At 41.3% G+C, this 13,103-nt stretch overlaps 1 protein-coding gene across 6 annotated transcripts in view; it reads left to right on the top strand.

Moving 5' to 3' along the window:
• LOC107998542 (5-hydroxytryptamine receptor 2C) overlaps positions 1–13,103 on the top strand; it is a 32,804-nt gene that overhangs the window by 8,803 nt on the left and 10,898 nt on the right. For 5 of the 6 annotated variants that reach the window (XM_017057905.3, XM_028666794.2, XM_062079435.1 and 2 more), the window contains 2 exons: positions 1,607–2,421; positions 2,513–2,807. In XM_017057905.3, the coding sequence (XP_016913394.1) occupies positions 2,116–2,421; positions 2,513–2,807 (601 nt within the window). In that variant the 5' untranslated portion in view covers positions 1,607–2,115. The remainder of the gene's footprint in view (positions 1–1,606; positions 2,422–2,512; positions 2,808–13,103) is intronic. The other variant, XM_062079434.1, reaches the window with a different exon arrangement.

Below are 13,103 nucleotides of genomic sequence, written 5' to 3'. Positions count from 1 at the left end.
ACGTGTTATACGCACGAGACGTCGAATGCCCTCTTTAAAAACGTATATTTTCCATCTACGTCTCCTGTGTTTTCTCGTTTTCGCGAGAGAAAATGAAAATTCAATTTTTCCAACGTTAACAAGTTGGAGAAGGAACGTGTTATTCGAAGGTCGCTCTTGAGAACGAGCATTTCTAACGAACGATTATTGCAAGGTTCAAGCGGATATTACAGCGAGCGTTAATTAGAAACTGTTTAACCGCGTCGCTGTTAAGAGGCTGGATTTGTCGTTGACATAATATTCCCAAGTTCGTAAAGGAAACAGTAGAACGCCTCTTCCGCAAACTCTCCCTGAAGTTTAAACCCTCTTTATCCGTCCATACACGTTGTTCCATTCTTATACTTCGATGACAGATACGATGATATTTCGATGATATCGTATTATAAAGCTAAAAAACGTTTTCCGATCATCAGATAAATAATTCACACTCGCTCTTTTTTCATACTCCTCTATCAAAAGAACTTTAATCAATATTGTAATCAAAAAAAGATATTAATCGCTATTCTACTTATGCAACTAAAGTATATATATATATAAAATATTTCAATTTGTACTCCGATCGAAGAGGAAATAACCACGATTTTACTTTTACTTTGAAGATTCGCAGAGGATGATTCTGTGGAAGAAAGAAAGGGGGAGGCAATCGGTGCAAGTTCATCGAAGAAGAGAAATCGTATAAAAAGAAAAAAGACGATGATTTTCTTGATTACAAAGGTTTAACGAAATCCATAAATGGGATGACTTATTGCCGTCTGTCAGCATCTCTTCGCGAACGTGATTTATCTGTCGGGTTTAGACGGATATCGCGTACTTAATCTCTTAGTCTTACTTCCGATCGATGCAATCCCGTTACATTCGACCCGCTCCTCGCCTATTATTTTTCAGGAATAAAAGTTTCCTCGCGTAAAAAGAGAAGGAAAAGGGGAAAAAACGTGTCCACGGATTTTAAATAGTAATCCCTCTAACTCCTCGTGCGTTCGTTTCCATTTCATTCGAACATTTGTTTCTTGTTCATTCCCGATATAATATTTCACTTAGCATCACAAACCGTGATCGTGTCCCTTCTCTCTGCTCCCTCGGACAACGTGTTCTCCCTAAGAACCAACGATTTAACGATTATACTTTTACGGTTTGACGCATCGCCCCCTTATTTTCAGTCGGATTATTTTGACGCGGTAAACAGAGGCTTACAAAAGAGTGGATAAAATCGTCGGAAATATCGCGCGCCCCTCAACAACATTGGGAAAAATAATCGAGGGGAGATAAAAAAAAACGAAGGGTCATTCAATTTAAAAACATTTCCACTATTCGAAACGACAAAGGTTGGCCTCGCATTCCCACCGGATCAATGTCGAGAACGACCATTTCGGTTTCGTCGTCGAGCTGACTCTCGATTCAATTTTTCTTCGTCGTTGAATATATATATATATATTTTTTTTTACAGTTTCGGCCATTTCGAGAGAAGGAACGGGTTGTTGGACGCGCGATCGAGGATCGGCTAATAATGCCTGGCACGATAAATCGATTCCTCCGGGAAAGGTTGAAACTTTGTTATCATTTGTTCCAGGTAGAAAGGCGAGAAAGGGTCAGATCGAGGAAAAGTTAGAAACATTAGAACAGCGAAAGAAAGCCGATCTTAAAGAATCCGTGAATCCCGGGGAATGTTGGAAAATGTCGTGGAGAAGGCTCTCAACGCCATCGTGATCGCGTTTCCTAATTAGATTAGGAAGGGAACGGCCGATTATTTGAAAACTGGTCGACCCAATCCCCAATTTTCCTGATGTGAAGGATGTGCGAAACTGTCGAGGAGATCGAGTGAGTTTCCGTTCGAAGCGCGAATTCGACAGAAGGTAATTATGCGGAGTAGAAGACAGAGTGGGGTGTCGCGAGTGAATAGGGTGACGAGGCGTTGCTCTTTCGTGGACAAGGTGCCCTAGTTCCCTAGAATGGCTCGGTGTCCGCGTGAGTCGTGCTCCCTGTGACAAAGTTTGGGAGAAATCTAACGGATTTGCCAGAACACCGGATGAACAGAGGCCAGATCCGGACGGATCCCTGTCGATACGATTTTGCCGCGACATGGAGGGGGATCTGATCACCTCTTGGACCGGCAACCTGACCGCGATGTTGCACCACCTGCCCTGTAACGACAGCTTCCTCGGATGCGTGGAGGAGTGCGGATTCGCCTCGTCGGGATTCGATCACGTGTGCACGGCCGAGAAGGGAACCTTCGCTTCGTCCATGACTCTGCTCTGCAGGCCCTGCGATTACAGCTGCGACGTGAACGTGTCCCTGGTACTCAGCGGACTGGAGAGCGTAGAGGGCGTTTTCCTGTCCAGGTTTTCGAGGTTCAAGGAGTGCAACGAGACCGATTTTCCCGATCAGGTGAACACCTAAGGTCTAAGATTCAGCGTAATCGTATTTCCGTTCACATCAACCTTTCGTTGATTCTTGCATTATTGTTGTTATTCCACAGATTTTGGAGTGCACGGCGACGGAGAACGCGACTACCGAAGACCTGACCGTCTCTTGCTCGCACAGGACGAAGTTGAGCTCGACTGGGAACAGAGGGCGACGTCTCGACTGGAACTTTCTCTTCGTTGCTGTATTTATCGTGGCGGGTGGCCTGGGGAACATACTCGTCTGCCTCGCTGTGGGGCTCGATAAAAGGCTGCACAACGTCACCAATTACTTCCTTTTGTCTCTCGCGGTGGCCGATTTACTCGTCAGCCTGTTCGTCATGCCTCTGGGCGCGATCCCAGGCTTCTTGGGTGAGTGTTTGTACGTAAAAAACATCGTGTACAAATTTCTTCCAATATTATCGTTCCGTTCCTATCTATTCTCTTTTCAGAGCAATCTTTTTTTCTTTTTCAACGCGAATTCCGACTCGAATCGCGATCTCTTATCTTGTCCAGTGTATTTTAACGTGAGAATTTGAATTTGAACGAGCATTTGATCCGCATTTCCTCTTGAAATAGCCGAGAGGATGCTCGCCACACTTTTTATTCCCAGGATCGTACACGATTTCGCTATTTCTGTGCCCTTCTCTCTCTCTCTCTCTCTCTTTCCTGGTAATCGAATACGAATAGCGGGGACGATGCTGGTGGTCTGGAACAAAGCCAACGCAACGAATACAAAGAGAACGGCAGACCAGTCGATTAAATCGAACTAATTAGAGAGACTTGGCAAAGTTTTGCCACAATCTACTGATCCATTAGACACGAAATTTCTCCGCGTTCTTCAATTATACGGAACGGAATATGCCTCGAATCGAAAACGGTGGCAGATCGAACTATTCGCGGGAACGGATGTTTCTCTCTCTCGAAACGATAAGCTTGGCAAAAGAAAAGAAAGAAGTTAAACGATGTAAGAAACATTTTTATTAAGCGTGGATCTTGTTCTCCAAACTTTTCACGAAAAATCTCTCGCGGTTCGAAGATTTCCTCGAGGAGTTGGGCGACGAGGAGTTGAAAAAATTCCAATTCTCCTCCCAAGTTTCCACGCAATCCGAGAACTTCAAACACGTTTCTTCTCGGACGTACGTTTATCTGGAAAATGGCGTTACTCCATCGATTCTTTCGATATCTGGGCGAAACGATGGACAAATTTGGATGGATACGTTTGACGTATCGAACGAGAAAACTGTATCAACGAAACAGTAACAAAAACTTCAACAACTTCTTCTTTTTTTCTTTTATCGCTCCGCCGTATTCCTCGAGACTCTGATCATTCTCGAGGATTATATTTATCGCCCCGTGTCGAAATTGCGGCGCTTTCGACGAAACGAAATAAAACACGATAAAGAATTCAAACGTTGGGGCAAAATAAAAAAATAAAAAAAAAATAAAAAGAAAGTTGAAGAACTTGGCGAGTGTCGAATGCAATTGCGCCTGATGTTACGGTGTGAGAACGAGAGCAAGCGGGACAAAATCGGAGAAGATTGTTCATCTTGACGAGGCGTGCAAAACCCAAGGATGCTTTTTAACGGGTTTTCCACGCCACTCGAAACTTTTTCGTGTTACGAGAAAGAAAGAAAGAAAGAAAGAAGTTTCAACGGGAGAGCGAGGAAAATTAAAAACCGATAACTTCAACTGCCGATGGGAAAATCGATTGATAGAGATTAACGAAAAAATTCAACGTGAACTCACTTTTGCCATTGCCCCTCGATATTTCCCCTTTTCCTTTCTCCTGTATACGCCGAATATCCTTTCCACGAATTTACTTTTCTCGATAATCATCTACTTACGTGTACTCGCGTATCATTCTCTCTCTTTCTCTCTCCTTTCTCCGGAATATTTTCGTACAGCTCCTCTATTATTCATCAAATTCGAATCTTTTCAAACTGCTGACAAACGACTCCTCCGTGAAACGAGCAGCCAAACGATAATAAAGAGAAGAAAGAAAAAAAAAAAAGAAAAGAATTCGATATCGAAATCTTTTCATCATCCAGCTTTTAAAACTTCGATCCAATCTCCATCTTCTTGCGTCAAACGTCGCAGAAAAGGAAAGAAAGAAAAAATCATCCCTCTCAACAAATGGAATCGGATGAAATTGAACAAAGGACGGTTTAGAAGAAACTTAAACGTGTCATCCCGAAGGAATGTTCCTTTCGCCTCCTCTTTCCGTTGCTCGAACGTCGTCCAAACCTTTAACCACCTTGTGTTCTCCCTGTCTCTCTCTGTCTCTCCCTCCTCCTCTCTCTAGGAAAATTCACGCTCTTCAAGGAAACGAAGTGGTGCAACTCGCGTCACGGTACGCCGCTTCCTCGCCCGAGATTCTGCATTCTCTCAGATTACGTTTGCAACACGAGCCACGACCTGTGTGACTTCTCCTCCATCTCCGCGTTGAAGAGCCGCGGAAACGGGAGATGTTCGCACGCGTCGCACGAATCGCGATCAAGATTCACGCTGATAGTTTTCAAGTCGAATTATCACGATTATTTTCATAAACATCGAGTGCGCGCCACTTCCGTTTCTTCCTTCCTCTTTCCTTGGGCGAATAATTGTTCCAAAGTTCGGCCAATTCGAGAGACGCGAGAGTTTCCGAAAGGGGAAGATTTATCATAGGGGAGGATATGCACGTAAGATAGTTTGTTGCAGAAAGATGAAATTTACTTAGCGGAGGAAGGGAGATATCGTGTCGGTTATACACGTCTCCCGCCGGGGCTGTGTATAGAGTTGAGAAACGACGAAAACTTGGGCAAAACCTTGGGCGAAACGCGCGATAAGCGGCTGAATGAATAGGACGTAGGCGGATGGTTCGGTGTGTCGCCAAGCCTACGCCTCGAAGCTCTTTCTAACGAAACGAAAAACGAACGAATCCGCTTTATCGTCAGCCCGTGGATGGGAAAAAGGCGCGATGGAGGAAGAAGAAAAATTTGAAACCGTTTACTCGGTAGCAGCAAGGTAGTTTCTTCGAGGAAAGGGTGGAGGGAATCGCTAGGCTCGAACATTAATCCCCGTCCATTGTCGTCCAGCGTCTGTTGATAGCGCCATAAAGTTTTCCAGTTGGCCGGTAACAAAATATATACCGCGATACCGCGTAGCCCGATGCGAAACGACCAACAACCAACCGGGGACGAACGTTTTTGCTTGGAAAATTCGAATCACGTGCTTCGAGGTCACCGTATCGCCGAGCAAAATGGCAATTAACGCCGCCACAGGGCCGCTCCCGTACCGTGACTGACAACGGAAGAAACGAGATTAAACGACGCCTGGCCAACCATTTTTCACCACCTCCGCCCGAGAGAAAATATGAAACGTGGATACGTACATCGAACGTGTATTCGATTCGATACTTGGGAGATTAGAGCGTCAACCGTTCTGCCCTGTCTGTGCATTAAATATAGCTCGCAGACACCGCGGTAACTCGAAACTGAATAAGCTCGAAAGTGCAAACATCGTGAAACCGTCGAGATCTCGTGAAATTTGTTTTCTTCGATCCTTGTTTGAATTTCCCGTGTCTGTTTGAGAGATTTCGATCCGGGATATTGATCCTCTTCCCTGCACACGGTTGTCCGAACCGCACGATTCGGGCGAAAGAGGCAGCTACCAACGATGGTTAATTATAATGCATCCTCCTTCTCCCCCGCGGAATTTATTCTATTGAAGTTGAGAATTTGATAAATGGATTTGCGAGAAAAAGGGTAAGCGATTTCCGTCGATGGAAATGGCCAAAACGAAGCCCGCAATCGAGATATATTTTTATAAGCGGGTGGTCGCCAATCTTTTTTCCGCGTTTGTTAAAAATGGAAATTCGCAATAAAACTTAATGGCCCATTTCGGTTATTCCGCGAATCCGTGAATCGTTATTAAATTTCCCTAGGATACGATCTTCTGCCCGATTCTTTCGACTCGTCCGTTTTGAGAAAATTCGAACGGGGTATCGAATTTGTTTTTTTTTTTTTTGTTAAGAAAAAATTGTGACCACTTCTCTGTATATTCCAATACAGTTGGACACACGTGGAAACGAAATGTTGTATTATATTTCGATCATTTCTCATCGTATTCAACTAGTTAGTTGCTTCGTAAACGTAATAATTGTTTTCGTCGCGTAGCATCATCGGTTTAGAACAAGTTTTAAATTAATAAACCTAGACGTATTTAATAGTCCGTATTGAAACAACGAGAAACTGTTTGCTGGTTATTACCGCACGTTTCTAAAAAGTGTCCAACAAATATCAATTCTAGGAACATTTTGTCGGAACAACATTTTCTCTCTCTCTCCCTTTAAATTTGTGATATCAATAGTACGAGATTTTCCGTATTAATAAACGGAAATCTAACATGGAAAACAACGTTCGCTCGGGTTAATCGCAATGCAGAGCGTGGCAAAATCCGACAAAGATTTATAAAATGTCCATAATCGGGGATGGACTGATAATTTGTAGGAATTCTGCACCTCTTTCTCGCGGAGGTATATGCACGCTCTCGCTGATTAAACTCGAGGCGATTCAACGAAATCCTCTCACCACGTGAAACGGGTCGAGTATTGGATTGTCTTATTGAAAGTGAAAGAACTTCTCTTGGCTAGACCGAATAAAAAAAGATTTAAGGATTTAGAAAAAAATTCCTCGAATTTTCGGCCATTTAATAGAAAATCTTCGTGCAAAATTATATGAATCAATTTTTCAAAATTCTTTCTCGGTCATTCGATTAACATTTCCTCGCGTAAATGTAATTTTCAAAGCTCGCTCTCCTAGAATTTTTAATAAATCAATTCCCCATTAATTCGTAAAACATAATATTTTCAAAACTCTCTCTCTCTTAAATCGTTAACAACAAAAATTCAATTCTTCGTTTTTTAAAAAAAAGTAAACGACGTTGATCGATTTACAAATCGCGAAATCATTCACGAGCGATGGTAATATATTTTACGCCTCGATAAATCTCGTTTCGCGGATACACGTTCGCGAATGGACACGAGTCGTATATATATACACGTATTTCCACGATTCTCTTTCCACATCGACTCTTCTTTCCAGCCATTTTGGCCCGTAAAATGGCGTTGGACCATTGCGGCGGAGAAGTTGCCAGCATTCCATGGCTCGCGCTATTACACGGCACGTTGGAAAAAGCTGTTTTCATTTTTCTCGCCACAGATAGGCCGATTTCATCTACACGTATAGTTGGCCGTTCATCCACGTGCCCGATACGATTTTTCTCGCATAGAATCGATTTAGAAAAGTTTCACCTCTGATTCTTAATCATTGAAAAACAAGAGGAAGAGAGAGATAGAGAGATATTGGAGCACGTTGGCAATCAACGTGATTCCTGACTTTGCTAATTAATTAATCCTGATGACGAATATCGCTTTGAACCATACCCATTCGCTGACCGTTCTATTAATCCCGAGTTAAACGGTCTCGAGCCACTTGATTCAAGTATTTGAGTCGAGTAATTGCTCATTCCCTATTTTTTTCACCTATTATCCCGACGATTTTTTCCAGATAAATTCGAATTATCCAAATTATCCATCATTCGGTTAAAGGGAGATAAATCCGTACGCGTTCTTTTAACTTCTCTTTCTTTATATATTTCGAGAGATGAATCGGTCGAAGGATCGAACAGGTGTTTCAAAGCGAACGGAGGATAGAGAGCCGATTTCTGTCTTGCGGAAATTCTAGCGAAACGCCAATAATGGTGGGAGGCGGTGTTCCTGGACGATGGAACGCGAGCAATTGCCGGTGTATTAGCATGAAATTTCACCATGGACAGACGTCACTTGGACCTCGTTGGAGATGTTGAAATCGGTTGTTGTCATCGTCGTGTATTTGACGAGCAGGTCAAATGTAATTAGAATTCTCTAGGCGGATTTCGTTCGAGGCCAGCCGTCATCGTGGGAAAAATTCACCCGGTTTTACGCTTTTTTTTATTCTTTCATCTTCGTGACGTATATCTTATGGAAATTTGAACGATCGCTCTTCCCCATGATTTATTTCCATTAACGACATATTGTTGCACGAATATCGATGATAAAGCGATATCATCGAACGCTTGCCGATATATCCTCGCGGATAACCGAATAGGATTGTTGGGCAAGCGTTAAAATACATGGAACGGAATGGAATTTGGAAACACGTTTCATCGAATACGATGTAAATGCCGCATATATATATGTGTATATGTAGATTTTACTGTTAGGCAGAGCACTGTTCGTTGTGTATGATTAAAACGACCCAGTTCAGAAAAAAAGTTTGAACCGGTGAATTTCCTATGCATCGTTTCCGACCTCAAACTATCTACTACGCCGATTTGGTATTGGTTCCGTAGATTTATCGTATTCTTGCCCATCTTCGTCATATCCCGTTTTAAAAGCGTTGCTTTAAAATTAAGTAAATGATTTTTTAACACGATAAAATACTCGCTTTCTCTTTGTATATTTTAGCGCCAGCTTCCACGGTTCATCAGAGGAATAATCACGCGTAATTTAATATTTAAATCGGTACAAGTATCGTAGGATTTTTCAGAAACGCGGCGTACGGGAAAAAAGGCAAATAGAAGCACTTTTAGCGCGAAAAAAGAGGTTATTTGGCTTTTAAGCATCTAAATAAACACAGTTCAAGTTCGTCTTTGTTGAACTTCCAAATAAAGGCCCGCAGCGTCTGGTATTTATCCGATCGAACGCGCGCAACCCACGCAGTGATACAGGTGTAGTTTGAAATCCAGAGCCGAGAAAAGAATGCAAACGGGACCGAATTGACCGAAACGCTCGAGTTGTACAGATGTTCGATTAAACGGCTGCTCGCTTTTTCTCACTTATACATTTGTATTTATACAAGGAAACTTTTTGTTTCGCGTTAAAAATTCGATAAATTTTTTAAAAACAAAATCCACCGATTGAAAATTGGCTATTTTATTCATTAGCTCCAATGATTCTACGAAAGAGAATTTCTTTTTTCACACTTACACCGTCTCTTCGTTCACCGTTGTTCAATTTTTTGGGTAAATCATACAAAATCTCCATTTAGGAAGAGGGTACAAGGGCGGTGTAATTGCGGTATTATCCCGCAATGGACTATTCTTGCGTTTGTTGCAATGACACCCTCGCGTCTAGTGTGTGGTTAAACGACGAAACACGACCCGTTGTAAATATATAATGGCGAATAGTGGCGCGAAACGGTTGAAGAAAATCTAAGGGGAGATGGCGAAGGATAAAATGCTGACGAAAGTTTGCGTTTGAGAGAAGGGTATACGTAGCCCGAAATCTCCCGAGTTTCACCATAATTGGATCTATTAAGAGCGGAGACAATTTGCCATCGTCTAGGGAGGCTGAAAAGGGTCCATAAAAAGGAACGCTGAAAGCTCGGATATTCGAGGATTTGTTCTCGAATAAGCCTGTCGATGTATCTCTCAAATCTCTTCCATCGTTTCGGCTATTTTCTAACGGAAATCTACGCCTACTGTATACTTTATTGCGTTGTTTCGTTTAGACGATCGTTTAAATTTACTTCACGATTTTTATTCAAGAAACTTTGAATTTTCGTACTGCTAGTTGACATAATTCACTTGTACATTTTTATCCGTATCTAATATTTACGATGTATTACTTTGAAATTAATTATAGAGAATATTGCGAATAATATTCTCTATATATTTTAATCTTGGTGAAAACGATGGGATTTTCTTAAAAATCGATTTTATTAATCATTTTATCACAAAATACAATGAATTATTGCACGAACTATCGCGTGTACGAGGCGAAATAGGCCAACCTTTGAATCTGATGATCAATTTTTCACTAAGATCGAGGAACAGACGCGCTCTGATCTTACCCATTTACGATCAACCCTTTGTAACTCGAAGAAAATACGAGTTTCAATCCCCCGAAAGGAAACGCAGCAAAGCTGCGGGGCAAATCGATTCTGTTTGCACGATGAAAGGAACTCTGGTTCCGGTGGGATTCTCGATATGTCGCCACGAAAGATAGCGATTCTTTCGAGATCAGACGCCCAAAGATATTTAAGGCCAAATATCAGACGATGTATCGCAAGTACTTGTTAATTATTCCAGAATGGAACGAATAGTAAAATAAGAAAATAATCGAAGGAGTCGAAGAAAATATTTTTATAGTTAGAGTGTTGATTCGTTATTTAAATATATTTTTTTTTTATTTCTTATTTGAAAATTGAAGATACTAATCGTGGAATGGATTATCTTTGGTCTTCTTATACGTGAAATTCATGTAGCTTGATACGAAGTTCGACGAATGTGCGAAATTCGCGATTGTACGAATTTTTAAGTGAAATAAGTCGGCGCATACTCGGACTTAAAGAATTTAAATGGACAATGGTTGAATCGAAATAGCGCGCATGTTTTCTTGTCGATGAGCGATAAGTGATGAGATTACAAACAATGTTTCTTCGTGTCTAAATTTGTATTCAAATTTTCGATTTCTAGAAAAATACCAAAATGAGTTTAGACACGAGCAGCGATCGAATTTCTTGTTCCAGAGACAAATTTATAAATGATAATTTCGACGATAACGAACATTACGAATTTCCAAGAAATTTGAAATTAATTAAACAGCGATAAGCGGTTTTCCTTCACCTCGTTTGTATTTCATTATATATAATTCAAAATTAAATCAAAGTTGGTTTAACCGCAATAACTCGGTTAACACAAACGAGAACCAAGAAGCGAAAATTCTTCTTCGTTATTTTTATTTTCCTTTCAAAAATCTTTTCAGATCTATTAATCCACTTCAAACAATTCTGCCCCGTTCACTTTCAACTCGACTCGAGCTCCTTTTTTTTTTCTTAATTGTTCTTAATTATTCACACAAAAAAAGAACCGCAGAGCACTCTGGTGCTGTCCTATGCCCCAAAAGTTCGGATAATAAAATAATTGGCCGCGAGCTTACACGATCGTCCCCGAGCTAAACGATCGTTTCGCCAACTTTCTCCATTCGAAAAATTTGCCCAACGAGGAACTCACGTTGATGAACTAATTGCCGCTGGCTCCACAATTTCAAAGCAGATATTCCACTTCGAGCTTCAAATCCTCCGAATCGATCCATCCTTTTCCACTTTTTTCTTCGTCGAGGAAAATCGAACGAAAATAATTGAGACACATCTCTCTGTATACAGTTCTCATTTCTCATGCGACTCCACTTTCGATTCCACTCTTCCTCTTCGAACATCCTCCTGTTGATCCTCATCGAATGTAGGGAGGATCTGTCGTGGGATCAGGGTGGAATTATCACTCGTTGCAGTGACGAAGTTTAGGAACGTCGGGAAAACGTGATTTCCAATAAAAGGAATTGAATCTCGAGGAAATAGTGGATTCCTTTGTAATAGGCACTCGATTTTTAACTACTAACGAGCGTCACCGCCACGAAAAACGTCCGTTTCGATGTTCGCGGGAACGGTTATCGAGGTTAAGTGTGTTTTCCCGTTTATCGATAAGGACTCGCCAATGGAACGGCGCTCGACCGAGCTCCATCGGCTCTATACGCCGTTTCCCTCCAATATTATCGGTGGAACGCGAAACATGTCGAAATTAGTTTCCTCGGATTTAAAACAATCGAGCCACGAGTAAGAATTTTAAATAATTTAACGTTATTATTTTTGTACCATCCTTAACGTAATATCGTCCACAACCGTGAGATTCTTTAAAAGACGTGGAATGAATTTTAGATATAGTCATGTTTTAAACTAAATATTCATATTTCGACGAAACGAAGATCTTAAGAAACGATGTTACGGAACGATGATAATTTTTTTCTCTTGAAAAATTAAAAATTTCTTATATATTCGGTAGTATCGGAAAGTCTCGTTAGAAATCACACCGTGTGTTAAAAATTCTCCGAAACAATTTTTCATTCAAGCGTTCACGCACGGAGAGTTGCAAAAATGTTCAATTCTTCTAGTCCCTTCTAGCACGTCTCAACTTGGTTCGTTGTTAAGTTTTCTTCGCCGTTTGGAATTGTAATGCCAGTTTCACGTAACATTTCACCGTTCGGAAAACGAAAGGACGCACGTCTGTTGCAACCTCTGCGAGAAACCTTGCTGCGGGAAACAACGGAATTTTCATTTGTCCATCGTCCCAACCCGTTGTCCGTGGTCACGGTTTCCTCCGGAATGAAATATTTCTCGTGGTGGAAGACCAACAGCTTCTTTGTCATACATCTGCCCTCCTTCTCGTCCCATCGGGGACAAGGGCGCGCCTTTTTAATTAATCACCGCTCTTTCGACTCGTTGTATCGCGTTCACGTTCAAAATCCCACTTTCGTCGCGTATCAAGGAAATCACGCTTAGGAATTTTTTTTCTTTGGGAACGAGCAACGCTCCCCACGCTTTTTATCCCCGGAATTATTCCCTTTAAAAATGGATTTTAAAAAATGGGAAAAGGAAAAAGAGAAGGGTACGAGAAAGAACTCTTCTTTGATTGATCTTTGAAAATATTTTGTCATTGTATAAATGAGTTATTAAATATTAGATTGTAAATGGGTCGTTCGAAGAATTATTATTCTTTTGGAATAATAAATATAAAAGTCACGTAATAAATGGATTTCCTTTACCCGAAATGGAATTTCTTGCCCCACTTATTATTGAGTAAATAATAACG

This window comes from Apis cerana, linkage group LG9 (genome assembly GCF_029169275.1).
Source record: "Apis cerana isolate GH-2021 linkage group LG9, AcerK_1.0, whole genome shotgun sequence".
NCBI lineage: Eukaryota > Metazoa > Arthropoda > Insecta > Hymenoptera > Apidae > Apis > Apis cerana.
This window is presented reverse-complemented; position numbering and strand designations above follow the sequence as displayed.